The sequence below is a fragment of the Limulus polyphemus genome, unplaced genomic scaffold, assembly GCF_000517525.1.
Source record: "Limulus polyphemus unplaced genomic scaffold, Limulus_polyphemus-2.1.2 Scaffold1613, whole genome shotgun sequence".
NCBI classification, from domain to species: Eukaryota; Metazoa; Arthropoda; class Merostomata; order Xiphosura; family Limulidae; genus Limulus; species Limulus polyphemus.
Genome location: NW_013667223.1, coordinates 230,961 through 245,092, shown reverse-complemented (window position 1 = coordinate 245,092; position 14,132 = coordinate 230,961). Strand labels below are relative to the sequence as shown.

General features: G+C 32.6%; 1 protein-coding gene across 2 annotated transcripts in view; it reads left to right on the top strand.

Annotated features, from left to right (window-relative positions):
• Positions 1-308: 308 nt before the first annotated feature.
• The window catches only part of LOC111086989 (cation channel sperm-associated protein subunit gamma 2-like), a 100,323-nt gene continuing 86,499 nt past the window's right edge, over positions 309-14,132 (top strand). Inside the window, exon 1 of one of the 2 annotated variants that reach the window (XM_022391994.1) lies at positions 309-406. In XM_022391994.1, the coding sequence (XP_022247702.1) occupies positions 389-406 (18 nt within the window). In that variant the 5' untranslated portion in view covers positions 309-388. The remainder of the gene's footprint in view (positions 407-14,132) is intronic. The other variant, XM_022391993.1, reaches the window with a different exon arrangement.

The following is a 14,132-nucleotide window of genomic DNA, read 5'->3' as shown; positions in this document are numbered from 1 at the left end:
TCAGTCCTATTCAGTACAATGAGCATCACCACATGACTGGTCCTTCTCTTGCAGTATTCATAAGTTATAACATAAAGACATCATCCACTTGGGTAGCGAAGGACATTGCTGTTGTTGACCCCTTTCTATACTATTGTGTGAAATTGCAGCAGCATCCCATAGGCAAAGTCAATTCAAATCTTAACATAAATAAGGTGTCTTTTATACTAAATCTGTATAAATATAGTGTTAGATTTATATTTGTTAACTATGAGAATCACAAATCTTTTCAACTACTATGATTTTGTTAACCAATATCTTTAGGATTATCAAATGAGAAATCAAATCTTGGAAACTATGTTCAGCCCAGTATACTTGGACAAACATCAAATATTTATTTTCAAAATGCATGTTAAGGAACCTGAAGGTAAGAGAATTAAGCACTATATTATATTTAAAGAGAATCTGATAAAATATTTGTTTGTTTTTGTTGTCGCTTTCTATTTTCCAAACAGAAATCACAAATGTGAATTTACATGTTCATCATATGTATATATGGAATCTAGCTTGTTTGCTGATTATTATTATGAATTTGATTTAGAAAAATAAAGATTGAGAACTTATTCATCTTTAATCAATCTCAATATTTCTGAAGTTGTAGTTGTAATCATAAGCGTATGAGGTGGGGGTAGCCCCCCATAGCTTGCAATACATACAAACATTTGGGCAAATTTTCAATTTCCATTCAAGCAAAATTAGAAGCAGAAAATATGTTGATTTGGGCAATTTTTACCTATGTTCAGGAAAAACTGGTAGCTGAAGTTTCTTGCTGATAACCTCATTCGGGCAAAATTTGACAGCCCCCCCCCCCCACACCACACACACACACACTCTCTCTCTCTCTCTCTGAAAATCCCAGGTACACCTATGACAGTAATGAAAAGAAAGTTATATGTCACCTTAATGAATGTCACCTTCAAAGTTTATCTGGGTTTTGATTAAAATAAGAATTTTTTTAAAAAATAGTTCTAGTCAAATTTCGAATTATAAATAAATTTGATGCCACATAAGAAAACTATGTATGACTGTCAAATTATACTGCTGTTGATGATTGCCTGCATTTATTTTTGTTTACATTTATTATTCATTCAAATAAAGCTCTCAAGTTTAGATAAATATATAATGAGAAACACAATGAAATAGTTTGTTATCCAACAAATACACAACTTGTATTTTCTTACAGATTCTTTGCATTCACCCAACATAAAAAAATCAAAATATTAAGTAAAATCTAGTACCTAGTTTAAATTTTGACATATTAACTGAAGTTTTAATTGTTCTAAACGAATATTTCAAATATTTCTACTTTACATTTGTATTGATATTTACACCATAGTATATGCTAAGACATAACATATGCACAACAAAGGACCCTTTAGTCCCTCAAGGCTGTTCCTGGACACTCACTTTTGAAAACAAGTAAAACCTTAGATTCCTCCTCCTTTAGTTTTGGGAAATCATCTGTTGCCCTCTTAAATTCTTGTAACATGCCAGCCTTCATTATTACTGACACCACTAATTACATAAGCTAATCACCCTGTTAGAAAAAACTGGAATGTAGCTTATCTTTTCCAAATCTTAAACTTGTGTTCTCTTGATCAACTCTTTTCAGAATACATCACAAAGAAATCAAAGGCCTTTATCATATACATTCTCTAGATAATCTGTAAATTTCAATAAGATCACATCTTACCCTTCTTTTCTCAAGAGTAGATAAGTTAAGAGATTTTAAACTATTTCCATGGGATAATCTATCTATCCTTGGAATTATGCCTTCCTCAGAACTCTTTCCAACAAATCAATTTGACAAAATGTTTTTTGAAGTATTACCACCTAAAAATATATTAATTTCAAAAATTACAAAATTATATATATTCTGAGGTTCTACCATCTGTATTGCTGATCTGGTATTGACTGTATGAATTTCAGCACTTCCAGTCTGTATCAGTAATTTTATATTTTCAGTGGCTACAGTCACAACATGTAATTCTTTTACCATACTAAAAACTTAATATAGTGTGTTCATATATTTAATTGGGGTTTTCAGATTATGATGTTAGACTGATGCTAAAACAAGTTTCTTGCCACTGTGTAAAAAATACTACTTAACAAATTTACCATAAAATAGACAGATAATTCAAGAGCAGATATCTATCAAGTGAAATGCAATCATTTTCTCCAATAATAGTTTCATAGAATTTTCATGATACAAATATATCACACATAGTGCTTTCTAATTGGCATAATGGTGCCAATTATTGTTGCATTTTTGTAATTTTAAGTCATTATATTCAATATGTATTATCCTCATATCCTGGTTATAACTTTAAATATATAAAGGCCTCTCAGTGGCTCAGTGATAACTCTGCAAACTTACAAAGCTAGCAATTGGGGTTTGATACTTGTGGTGGGCAGATAACCCAGTGTGTAGCTTTGTGTTTAATAACAACCAAAAATAATATATAGAAGGAAGTATTATTTTTGGAGCTTAATTCTCATCCTGGGGTTTTTATCCATTTTCTTGTAAAAATGCAGTCATTTTAGTTCCATCTTTTATGCTTTCAATCAGGTATTTAGAAATGATCTGTATAATACATATCACAGAGGTCTAATATGCTGTTTCAAATAAGACTATATCTCTTGACATTTCTTCAGTTTGTGCTGTGACTTCAAGTATAAATGATGTTATTGATTATATTACCATTCAGGTATGAATGCTTTTAATTTACTCATCCAGAGATTTTGATTACTTTTCCTTTCCCTGAACAATTTGTCATTTATAGATGAGTTTAATGACTAATTCTTAATAATTTTTTCTAAGCTCTTCAGATCTGCAACCATTGAGACTAGTGTGTTTTTTTTTGCAGACTGTGGAATGCTAAATCTTACAATAAACTAGTAGTCCAAAACTGTAGCAATGATTATATACACATATGTATACACACACACACACACACACACACACATATATATATATATATATATATATTTACTCTCCTGGTCTAAATGTCATTAGTGCAGAGTCCAATAATATCCACTAGCTTGACCATTTATAGTATTCTGACCCTATCAGTCACTAACAGAAGCCTCTTCTCATCTTTTATCTTTGTGGTTTAAACCACACATTGTTTGCATAATATCATCAACATTATTAAACATTATTGCCATAAACTCCAGGAAAAATATATAAGTTTTCTAAAATCTAGCATTTTGATTTACATTTCTCAAGGGCTAAGCATCTAGTTGACATACAAAGTAGTGAATATTTGAACTCTGCACTATAGAAAAAAACAAACACCAAACAACATTACAAAAACACACATAGCATGATGATACATGATTCTGCAATGTTGAGAGGAGAATTAAAAAGCACAGGGCAAGAAATGGGACTTGTTATAAGGATTTTTATGCCACACATACAATGATAATGGTGGTCGTTGATTTCAGTATTTGTAATATTAGACTGATTCAATGATCATGCAAATAGAGCATAATTATGGAGAAAAATTTGCTGTCTTTCTTTTAATTTTATTATATTTTCTTTGAGATTTGATATGACCCACCTTTTACATATGTAAGTATATATAGATATATTGGAATGTAGCATAGCACAATTAAGAAACATTGTAAATACCAAGTGTACAGTCTAATTTAAACAATACCAAATAAAATACATATAAGTGCAAATGAGTACAATATTTAAATTTCAAGACAAAATATAATTGAATTAAGAATAAACATTTACTTGACATGACCATGCATTTCTTGTTTCAATGTTTTAACAGGATTATTTTTTTTGGCAATAAGTAAGAAAGCTTCATTATATTTTGTTTTCAAAAAGCAGGCCTATTGTTAAGAGGGAAGTTTAGGAAAACTAAGAGATTTTACAAAATTCTCAGATGTAACTTCATTCTGTCGATGTTTTTTATGTCAGCAATATGTTAATAAAATCTTCATGTATTGGTGTCAGGGTTTTATGTATGTGTGTGGGATAAGGATTCTTCTACAGCACACAATCCACTTGTTTAAAATAATATATTCAAAACAATTTAAATGTATGTACAAAAATTCTTCACATTATGGATATCACAGTTGTATCTCAAACTCCATATAGTTCTTTCTTGTCAAAAGTCCACTTAGGCTGATTCAATTACTTTAGAATCCAATTGACAAGACAAACTATTTTTCTTTACTTTTATCACTATAGTATTAGTAAATAATTCATTTATGCTACAGTTGTATCCTGAACTTTAAATAATTGTCTTATTTTCATCAAAGTCCACACAGATGCATTAAATTACTTTAGAACACCCTTTGACAAGACAAATTATTCTCCTTATCTCTATTAAACTGTGAAATTCACTATAAAATATCACCTGTTAAAGCTAATCACTCACATGCCAGCTAACTTCACATTTTCTGACTGAACTTTGCTTTTTTAGTTCTCTCTTGTTATGAAAATTAAATATTCATGAAATATTAATTCACAAAATAAATTAGATAATAATGCCTACACTAAACAGTCTTGTATATCCAACAACTGGGTGACTTGTTTCACCAGTGTATGCTGCAATGGGCCACTTTATTTCATACACAACATTCTTGATAACAACGTAAATAATCTAGACTGTTTATGAGTAAAATTGACTGGAAGTTGTTTTAATTGTTTTCTTTGTCCATAAGTGATTCAAGATTCAAATTTTAAAGCCTGATTTTTTTTAAACACATTGTAATGATGAACAACGATATTTTCATTAGTGTTCAATATAATCCCTATTTTGATTGATAGTATGGTTTGCATAATCTTTATTAGAATTGTTCTTTTTTTTTGGAAATAATATTTAGTTTAAACATTCTAGAATATAAATTTTTTGAAGTTCTGTTTTGCAGAAGATTTTTACCCTTCCTTCACTAGGAGGAAAAAAACTTTACTCAGGTATAGCCAGTTAAATTTTTCCAAGTTTTCATCGAGGTCTTCTTCATCTTTTGAAAAGGTCATAAACATGCCTTATCCTCTACTTTAAACAAATTTACATATTATAATCCCCTCTCTTTAATGCTTATACTAGCTGGACCTATTTTTGTATCATGACATCCCAATTTGTACAAATTGGAGGTTTATCTTCCTTGAATTTTTATAATAGAAATTATTGTTGATATAGGTAATCTTTGATTGTAGGATATTGAATTAAAAACTCACTCACGCTCATGTCTTCATCTTATATGTTAGTGCTTTCTCCAGCTTCCACAACCAAAAGTCTCGTAACACATAACTCCACCAGTTTAATTAATGACACTTGCAGTCAAGTGTTTGTCTTACAAATAATGACTTTGTTTGTGCATACATTTGTGTTGTTTACTTCTTTTCCTTTACTGTCTGTTTTTAATATATTCATTGCTTACTTTTCCATGGAATTTGCTGTGTATTGTAGATAGTTGGTATTTATCTGTTGGAACTCAGTGTGCCTGTCCAAATTATTTAGTTACATTTTAGGGCAGAGTGGGGCATGTTGGTTTGCCCCAGTCCATCATCCTTTTATCCATCTGTCCCAAACTTGTGGACAGGATATTTCAAGATTAGAAGAATGGAGTTTGACCAATCTTATACAAAAGATACTACATAAACATTTCTAGACTTATTAAGTTTTGTAGGTCAAGATAAAAAGATGAATAGTACGTAGAAAATATTCTCCAACCTTGTGAATATGATTATTTAAATATAGATTGAGTGGATATTGACCAAACTTACACAAAAGGTATTAAATACAAAGTTATAGATCTGATTAGCTCTTGAAGATCGTGGATTAGATGTTAAGATCAAGAGGTCACTGGTACATAAATATCTGTATATTGGATTAATCAATTTTAATCAAATTTATAGAAGTAGTACTACATCATGAAATTGGAAGAAATTATACGTACAATATAATTAGAGGAGTCATAGGTGTTTCATGAATATAATTTATACTTGTTTTGAATTTTATTTTGAACATTATTCTTTATTTTATTTGACTCTTTGGTTCTGTAAAGTTTATAAACCATGGTCACAGAAGGGCACTTTTTCAAACTGTTTAGAAGAGGAGAGAAATTAAAGTTGAAATAAGCACAAGATATGAGAGTGTTGCAAGAACTTGGAGAGCTTTCTCCAGTCATGCTCATGTTCTTGACATGGTGCCTAAGGGGTACCTTTGCTGCTGCAACTCAAAATATACTGGTTAATTTTCACATTCAAGGCATAGGATGGTAAAGGTGGGTCATGATGGCAGCAATTAGTCTTGACATCTTGAGACTAACTGGGATGTTCTCTAGGTTTCATATTCATTTACTATCCCAGGTATTGCCAAGCACAGGTTTGAATTACCATTAACCAGTAAGAGAAGACGTGCTTGATGGACGAAGCTTGCTAGGAAAGTCCTCAATTTAATTAATAAATCACTGTGATCTTGCAGATACTTGGAGCAGCCAATAACATCTCAGGCTAGAAAGACACACACTGACAACTCTTGAGACCACATTTGGTGATTAAGATCATTGTGAACATGATATGACAACATATTTGTCATGGCATTCTGCTGTTGACTTTACCAAGGACAATATTTTTGTCAGTTGGTACATAGCTCTAAAAGTTTGGAGAAGGAGGAGGGCCTTCTTCCAAAACTTACAGTGGTACAGATACTAGTATCAAGTGCCCATTTATCAGTGGTGAAAGTGGTCGGCAAGTTAATCCACAGTGTTTAAAGGATTAACAGTAGGTGACCTGGACCATTTCCTGAAATGTTTTAGTAGAATGTTCTCCTAGGATGGATGGACACAGATGCAATGAGTGCTGGGTCATCTAAATTCAGCATCAAATACTTAAGAACTTGGCTAATTGTATGTAAAAATACTTGTGTATTTTATTAATAAAGGTTCATATTTTGTTTGTTTGTTTATAATTAAGCACAAAGCTACACAATGGGCTATCTGTGCTCTGCCCATCAAGGGTATCAAAACCCAGATTCTAGCATTGTAAATCTGCAGACATACCGCTGCCGCTGTGCTACTGGGGGCTTCATATTTTAAATCATATAATAATCATTATAACAAAAGTATCAATAGTATTATTAATAAGTATTTCTTTTACTAGATACATTAAGCTTAATACCATTCTATTACGATGCAGTGACTGGTGCTGCAAAATGGTTCAAATGGTTCTGTTCCATGGTAGCTTATAAATATGTTTTTTTTCCTGTTCACTGCTAAAAATTATCTTCTCACATTGATGGAGCTGATCAGAAATGTTACTGCCTTCTGTAACATTGAAATCACTAGTAAAACACTGTGATCACACAGTTTGTAACCTGAATCATTCATTATAGTTTTCCTCAACATCTGTGACAGTGGTTGCTTAGTTTAGTGCAAGTGATGCCTAAATTTTCAGTATTAATGTCTGTTGCTGTCAGAAGAGGAACATCTCATTCGTACACCAGAAACATGTCTGATTGGGGATGGAGACCAGAGACAGCATTGCAAAGGAAAGGAATTTGGAGTATGGATCTGTCATCCTTCAGAGCCCCATATCAGACAGAATTGTTTATATGTTAGAGGTTTTGTGTGTGAACTTATTTGTTTGTATATATACATACACCTAGAGTACTGATGCCATCACCCTGTTCAGTTTTAATACTTGCCACCCATACTCAGATTTTGAGTGTCAGTAGATCTGGTGTCTTTTACTAGATAATTTGATCAATTTATCATTTTTGATCAGACCATTTGGCTCAAAGTGTCTTTTTTACTAGAGGTGTTTGATGGGTATCACACGTGGAATAGGTTTAACCTTGCAACGATTACAACATTCAACATGGTCATCAAATTCATTCAGAACTCTGCATACCTAAACTCTTACACTCTTACATGAGTAGTCTAGGCAGGTCACTTAACTGTTTTAATTGCTTTAAATGCACAGAATTGCCTTTACATTTTATAAACTATGTGCATTAAAATACAAAATATCACAACCAAAAAAAAATGTTTCATATACAAAGCACGAGTTTTCACCCTAATATGTATTGTAGTAGCTTATAATACTTTAACTGACACCCAATATGCTCTACCAAACTAGATGCCTTTTCATATACCAGTTTGAATTCATTATCAGTTCTTATATTAATTAGATATGCTAATACACATTTCACATAGATAACAGCACGATCCAGTGTTAGTTTTTAATTTGTAGATTTGCAGATAGGGATTGTGTTTGGCTCAAAATGAAACATATTACTGCCAAGAATGAAGCATTATGAAAGATTACAAATGTCACAGTTTTCATATCATTGAATGTTGATAACCCTTCACTTATTACCTTTAGAACCTCCAGTGTATGATCATGTTCTTCAACAACTACATCTACAGATGGTATTTTTCTCTTTTTTTTCAGTTTGCATAGTTTTACACTTTAATTAAATATACCATTTTGCCTGACAGTAAGAATTTCCTTGATACCTCAATGATAGGTAGATTCTATGCACCATATAATGTGTTACCACTGGCTCCTTGAATCGTTGCTTGAATAAAATTGATTTCTCCTGACATCACACTGGTCCCATTGTAGTGTGAGCTACATAGTCTTTGATATTATTGTTCATCTTCCCAATATCTGTCAGTATGCTTTTTGCCATAGCTTTGGTATTGAACAAAGCAGATTAATAACTTCACAGTACAACTGTATCTTAATCAAATATATATTTGTAACTTTAGCATCACCTGCCATTATTCCCTGCTTTGTATGATTCAAGTTTACACAAATCATTATTAATGATACTTCAAGAATCTCAGATTGTATAATTTTTGAAGTGCACTTTCCATTTTTATCCATGTTTACTTTCATACTAGGTGAGTTTTTCTCCCAACGAGTCAAAAGGTTGACAGACACCCAAAACTTTCTTTGCCCAAGAGATGAAACAATTTCATTGTGATCTTTTTAAAGCAATTTTTTCACATGCTAAAATAATGGAAGAGTCATTATCATCTTGAAAATAAATGCAGCTTTAATTACTTCAGTGGTACAAAGTTTAATGAAGCTGTCAATGTCAGAGCCTCGCCATTCAAGCAAATATGTGATCATGACTCATCCATTTTTTTCCATCATGATTTTTATGTTCTGTAGTATTGACTTGAATGTGTACTTGCATAAAATATGCTGAGCAAATTTATATTTAACAACGCATGGCTTCTGAAGAACAAGTACAAGGAATGGCTTGTTATGAGTGTACATCACCAAGAAGTTTGTTGCAATGTATGCCATAAAAAGTTTGATTTGGCAATATGGGCAAGTCCGCAGTGATAAACCATATGAAGGGGAAAAAAAACACAAGTCCAACCTTCATAAATTGCACTTATCAACAACAGCCATGCTAACCATATGCAATTTGATATTGTCTGAATCTAGGCTGATGGCAGATAGAACATCGACAGATCTGCTGTTGCGACAAGTCAACACAACACCATAGTTCAGCAAGCAAATGAATAATATTCCTAATTTGAATTTAATAATTATTTTGCAATTACCCTTTGGATGATTCACTTAGTTTAATTTAGGTGTCAGCATCTCATTATGCAATTTATTCATTGAAGAGCAGATTTGATTCATATCTTTCAAAAGAATATGAGTGTAAAGCTGAGGCTTTGTGTGTCCTGAAGACCATTATTAGCTGGCACAGTTACAAAAGCTGTGAAAACATAAATGAACTGTTTAAAAAGATGTTACCAGCTAATAAAATTGCATCCAAGTTCTTTTGTGCAGAAAAAAAATGTGCATATGTGGCTTGTTTTGGATTGGCCCCATCTATTAACTCAAATTTGTATCAAAAGCTTGGAAAAGTTGCAGACTTTGTGCTCTTGTACAACGAACCCTTAAATGTTAAAATCTAAAAAGAAAAAATCTGGTGATGACTAGATTTCTTGATTCTAAATTTTTTGGACACACACGGGCTCTTAAGCCATTTGTTACAGCTGACAAAAGAGCTTAATCTTAATTATCTTTTGCAAATAGGGATGGCCGGTCCAAATATTATCTGGCCGTTCCATGAGAAATTAGAATCAGAGTTAAAAACCACAAACTTGGACCCATCTTTAACCAACATTGGGTCTTTTGGTCTCCACTGAGTCCATGGGGCTCTTTGTACTGCTTTAAATGACTCTTATTGAGATTTAGAAGCAATACTTTAATTAATGTAACACCTTTTAAAAGATTCTCCAGCCAGATAGAAAGACTTGGAGAAAATTACTGGGTCTCATACATATGCAATGAAATTTTGTTCTACCAGATGGGTAGAGAATGCATTTCTTGCACAAAGGGCAATTGAAATAATTCCAAATTTCTGAACATTCATTAAAACAGTTGAAGCTAAATAAAACTCTCACACAGTACCCAAAGTCAAGCATTTAATATTGTGAAATCTGCAAGAAATGGTATCCTTTGCATAGCAAAGCTATAATTTTATGTTTCAATATCTGAAGAAATCTCACCATTTTTGATGATATATCAGACTGACCATCCTATACTGCCTTTTGTCAGCTGTGATCTTGAGTCTATGATCAGAAACCTTCTGAGAAGGGTTGTAAAGTACGATGTGCTATCCAGAGCAGACATTGCATTTAAATTGTTGAAAATTGACTTCAGCAATATGCAAAATATCAAATTGACTAAGCATCTTGATATCGGTTTTTGTACAACAAAAAATATGAAAGTATTTATTACTGCAGAGAAGGCAACTCCAAGAGACAAGCTTGCAATTTGTAGTGATTGTTTTGTCTGTTTTGATATGTTTAATTGAAAAATTGCTAGTGAAGTGTTCATTGAAATACTTATTTACTCATAATGTTGCCTAGTTTTCTCTTCTAAAAAGGGCCTCAGATGCGATGAATAGTAAGGCTCATTTTCAGTGTGTAATCTCCACTCTTGGCAATTTGAAATGTATCAACGGAGAAGAATTTGACCACTTAATCAGACAGTATGTTTTATTTTTATCTCAGGTTGTGAAACCAAATTATCATATCTTCAAGGATTTTGACCTAAGAACCAATAAGCTTGAATGCTTTTTTTTTTGTCAAACACATGGGCCAAACTATGAATTAAGAATCCTTATGGAATGTTGTCAAACTTATTTTGATACTTTCTCATGGCCAAGCAACTTTTGAAAGGGGCTTTTTTGTTAATGAAGAATTAATGCTTCTAATCATGAAGGATGTCTCCTTTGTTGGTGAGCAGTTAATCTATGATTATTTGCAGTCAGTTGGAGATATTCTGGAAGTTCCTTTGTTGAAGGAACTACTCACTGTCACTCAAAATGGTAGACAGAATTATAAGCAATACCTCAATTAACAGAGGGAAACACCTGAACTGAATGAAAAGACACTGAAAATGAAACTTATCCTTGAGAATATTGCAAAACTTAAGGCTAAATGCCAAAGATTTGAAAAAAAGATATAGTATCCTTAATCGAGGCTGTTGATGATATTGCTGACAAGACCAAAAAATGAGGCAATATGACTGATTTGTCAAATTCAAATAGTTTCAGGAAAATGGCAAAAGAAAAGTCTTTAGAATTAAAATATTTTTCTGAAGAAATTGCAAAGATGGTGGAAAAGTCAAAGAATTGTTAATCTATGTCCTATCATTGTGTTTCGCATGTAGTGATACATGTATATACTTTCACATGATATATACATAATAAACAGTTAATGTGGATTATATGATTTATTTCATGTAATATTTGTTCTGGAAAATCAGTTTTGAGGGCTATGGAAAGTTATGGAAATGTCTTGGAAATCTGAATCACTGATGGTGTACGAACCCTAAATCTTATTATAATATGAATAGAGTGAATGATAGTATCCATAGCTTTTGTATAGATAATGGAAATGGATTTTATTGTTCAGGGTTTATTGTTACTAAAAAAACTAAAAACTAAAACCATAATGAACCCAAAAGAAATAGGATGAATTAATTACCTGTGTTCCCATTATTAGTCACACTTATTTTATACATTTGTGGATGCCATGCAAACCAAGGTCCCATGCTAGAAATCCTACTCCAAACATTCCATGAAATCATTCCAGTTGTGGTTGCAGCACAACAGGAGGGTCAACAACAAACTTTGGCTGATGCAGCTTTGACTAGTGTAAATTAGCAGTCCCTGAGTTATGTCTGGCAACCAGCTTGAGTGGAAGTAGCAGTTAGATTGTGCTCAATGTCCTTGTGGCTGGTTTGGATATCTATAGTTTGAGTTTCTATTCCAATCTTCAGTCACTGCTTGTAAATAATTGGCTTAATTTAATTGAGTGATTTAAAACATTAGTTTTCAGTTTACCCCTTCCACATTGGAACTGGCACTCAAACAACCAGACAATGGTGGAAGAATTTGTGTTTATGTGAGATGATTTTACTTATTGATTAGTAAGCTCATTATCAGATTCTGGCACAATTAAAGGTTTGTCACAAATTTATTTGACTTGGAATTTTTTTCTATCAATAAAGCTGTGTTTCTTGACCACCTTTTACTTTGTCCTCAATGTTATGATCAGTAATTAGGCCTGACTTCTACCACTAAACCTGAAGACACCTTATGGTGATTGACCTATATGGCCTCCCAAATCCACTATTTTTCTGGATAGCTTTTACAATGTGGATTGTAAACATTCTGTTGGCTTCAGTCAACATAAAACCATCGGGGGAAAAAAGAAAGCTAAGATTTCCCTGCTGATGTGTTGACATACCCCATTTCATTTCAGGGACTCTATTTTATGGAATTTCAAATTGCTTCTGTACCCTTAATATATAATTAGTGTCCCGTTGAAGGCTGCAAAGTTAGACAATGTGAAGGGAGAGAGTGGTCAAACTTCTCCAGGAGAACAACAAGATACCACTCTATCCTCCAAAAGAAGTTCAAGAAGCAGAAGCCCATTGCTTTAAAGTCTGCTGTTGAGACAATTCCCACTGAAAATCTTAGCTACTGGGAGAGCACCACCACCACCACCACTTCTTGAGATGAAAGATTGTAAATATCAACCCCAGACATCATTTACAGTCAGTCTAAACAAAAACATCATGACTATCAAGCTCAGGCCTCCTACTGAATGCAAGTCTAGACCATGATGCAGTTGGAAGGATTACTTGCCTGAAGAGAGATTACGAGAGAAAGAAAGAGACTCTTCAAAAGATTTCCTCGAAAAATGAGGAGTTTATGGAAATTCTAAACAGCCTTCTAAAGGCGCATCAGTTATGGATATATATATATGTATATAATATATAAATATAATTCATGTTTTTAATTTTGACATATGAAACCTCCACTTAAATTTCATATTTATTTACTGTATAACCAATACTTTGATTTTCTTGAGTTTGCTTCTGAATATCAGTTGATTTCATTTGCTATTCCCGTTATTTTCAGCTACATTAAAATTCAAATATAACCATTTTTTTATGTGTGCCTAATGGTAGTCATCTATGATTATCCTTAGTTTTTCTTTTAAATCATTAAATTTTTGTAAAGTTTAACAGATTCTGTATTCAATTGTGTTGAATTTTGTTTATCAATTTAAAAAACTCTGGTACTTCAGGGATGTGAAATATCTGGAAATTCAAGGTAATTGATATGTTTCACTCAAGGAATGTGAGACCTGAGACTCACTGATAATCTTCAAGAGCAGGTGATGCAACGTGTTTCTTTCACCCTTAAATCTCATCAAGTTGTAACAAGGTTGGAAGAAAACGAATCACACAAAATACCATATTTTCAAGAGTCAGTTGCAAGTCAAAGATAATAAATGCATAATGGGGTTGGAGGGGTTGTGGATCCTCTATTAACATGCCACTTGCTCCAAACCATCATCCCACAAAGTTTGGTTGATATTGAACCAGCAACCTAGGAGCAGTTAGATAACAGAAAAACACTTAGATTTTTGTGCTTTATTATATATAAATCAGTTTCTGAAGTATGGTTTATTTTGTGCCCAGTGTTTTTAAGTTAATATATGATATTGTTGCGTCAGCGAGGTCAAGTGACTAGTGTCATGCCACGTTTTCTAGAAATATCCTGTTCCTTTGT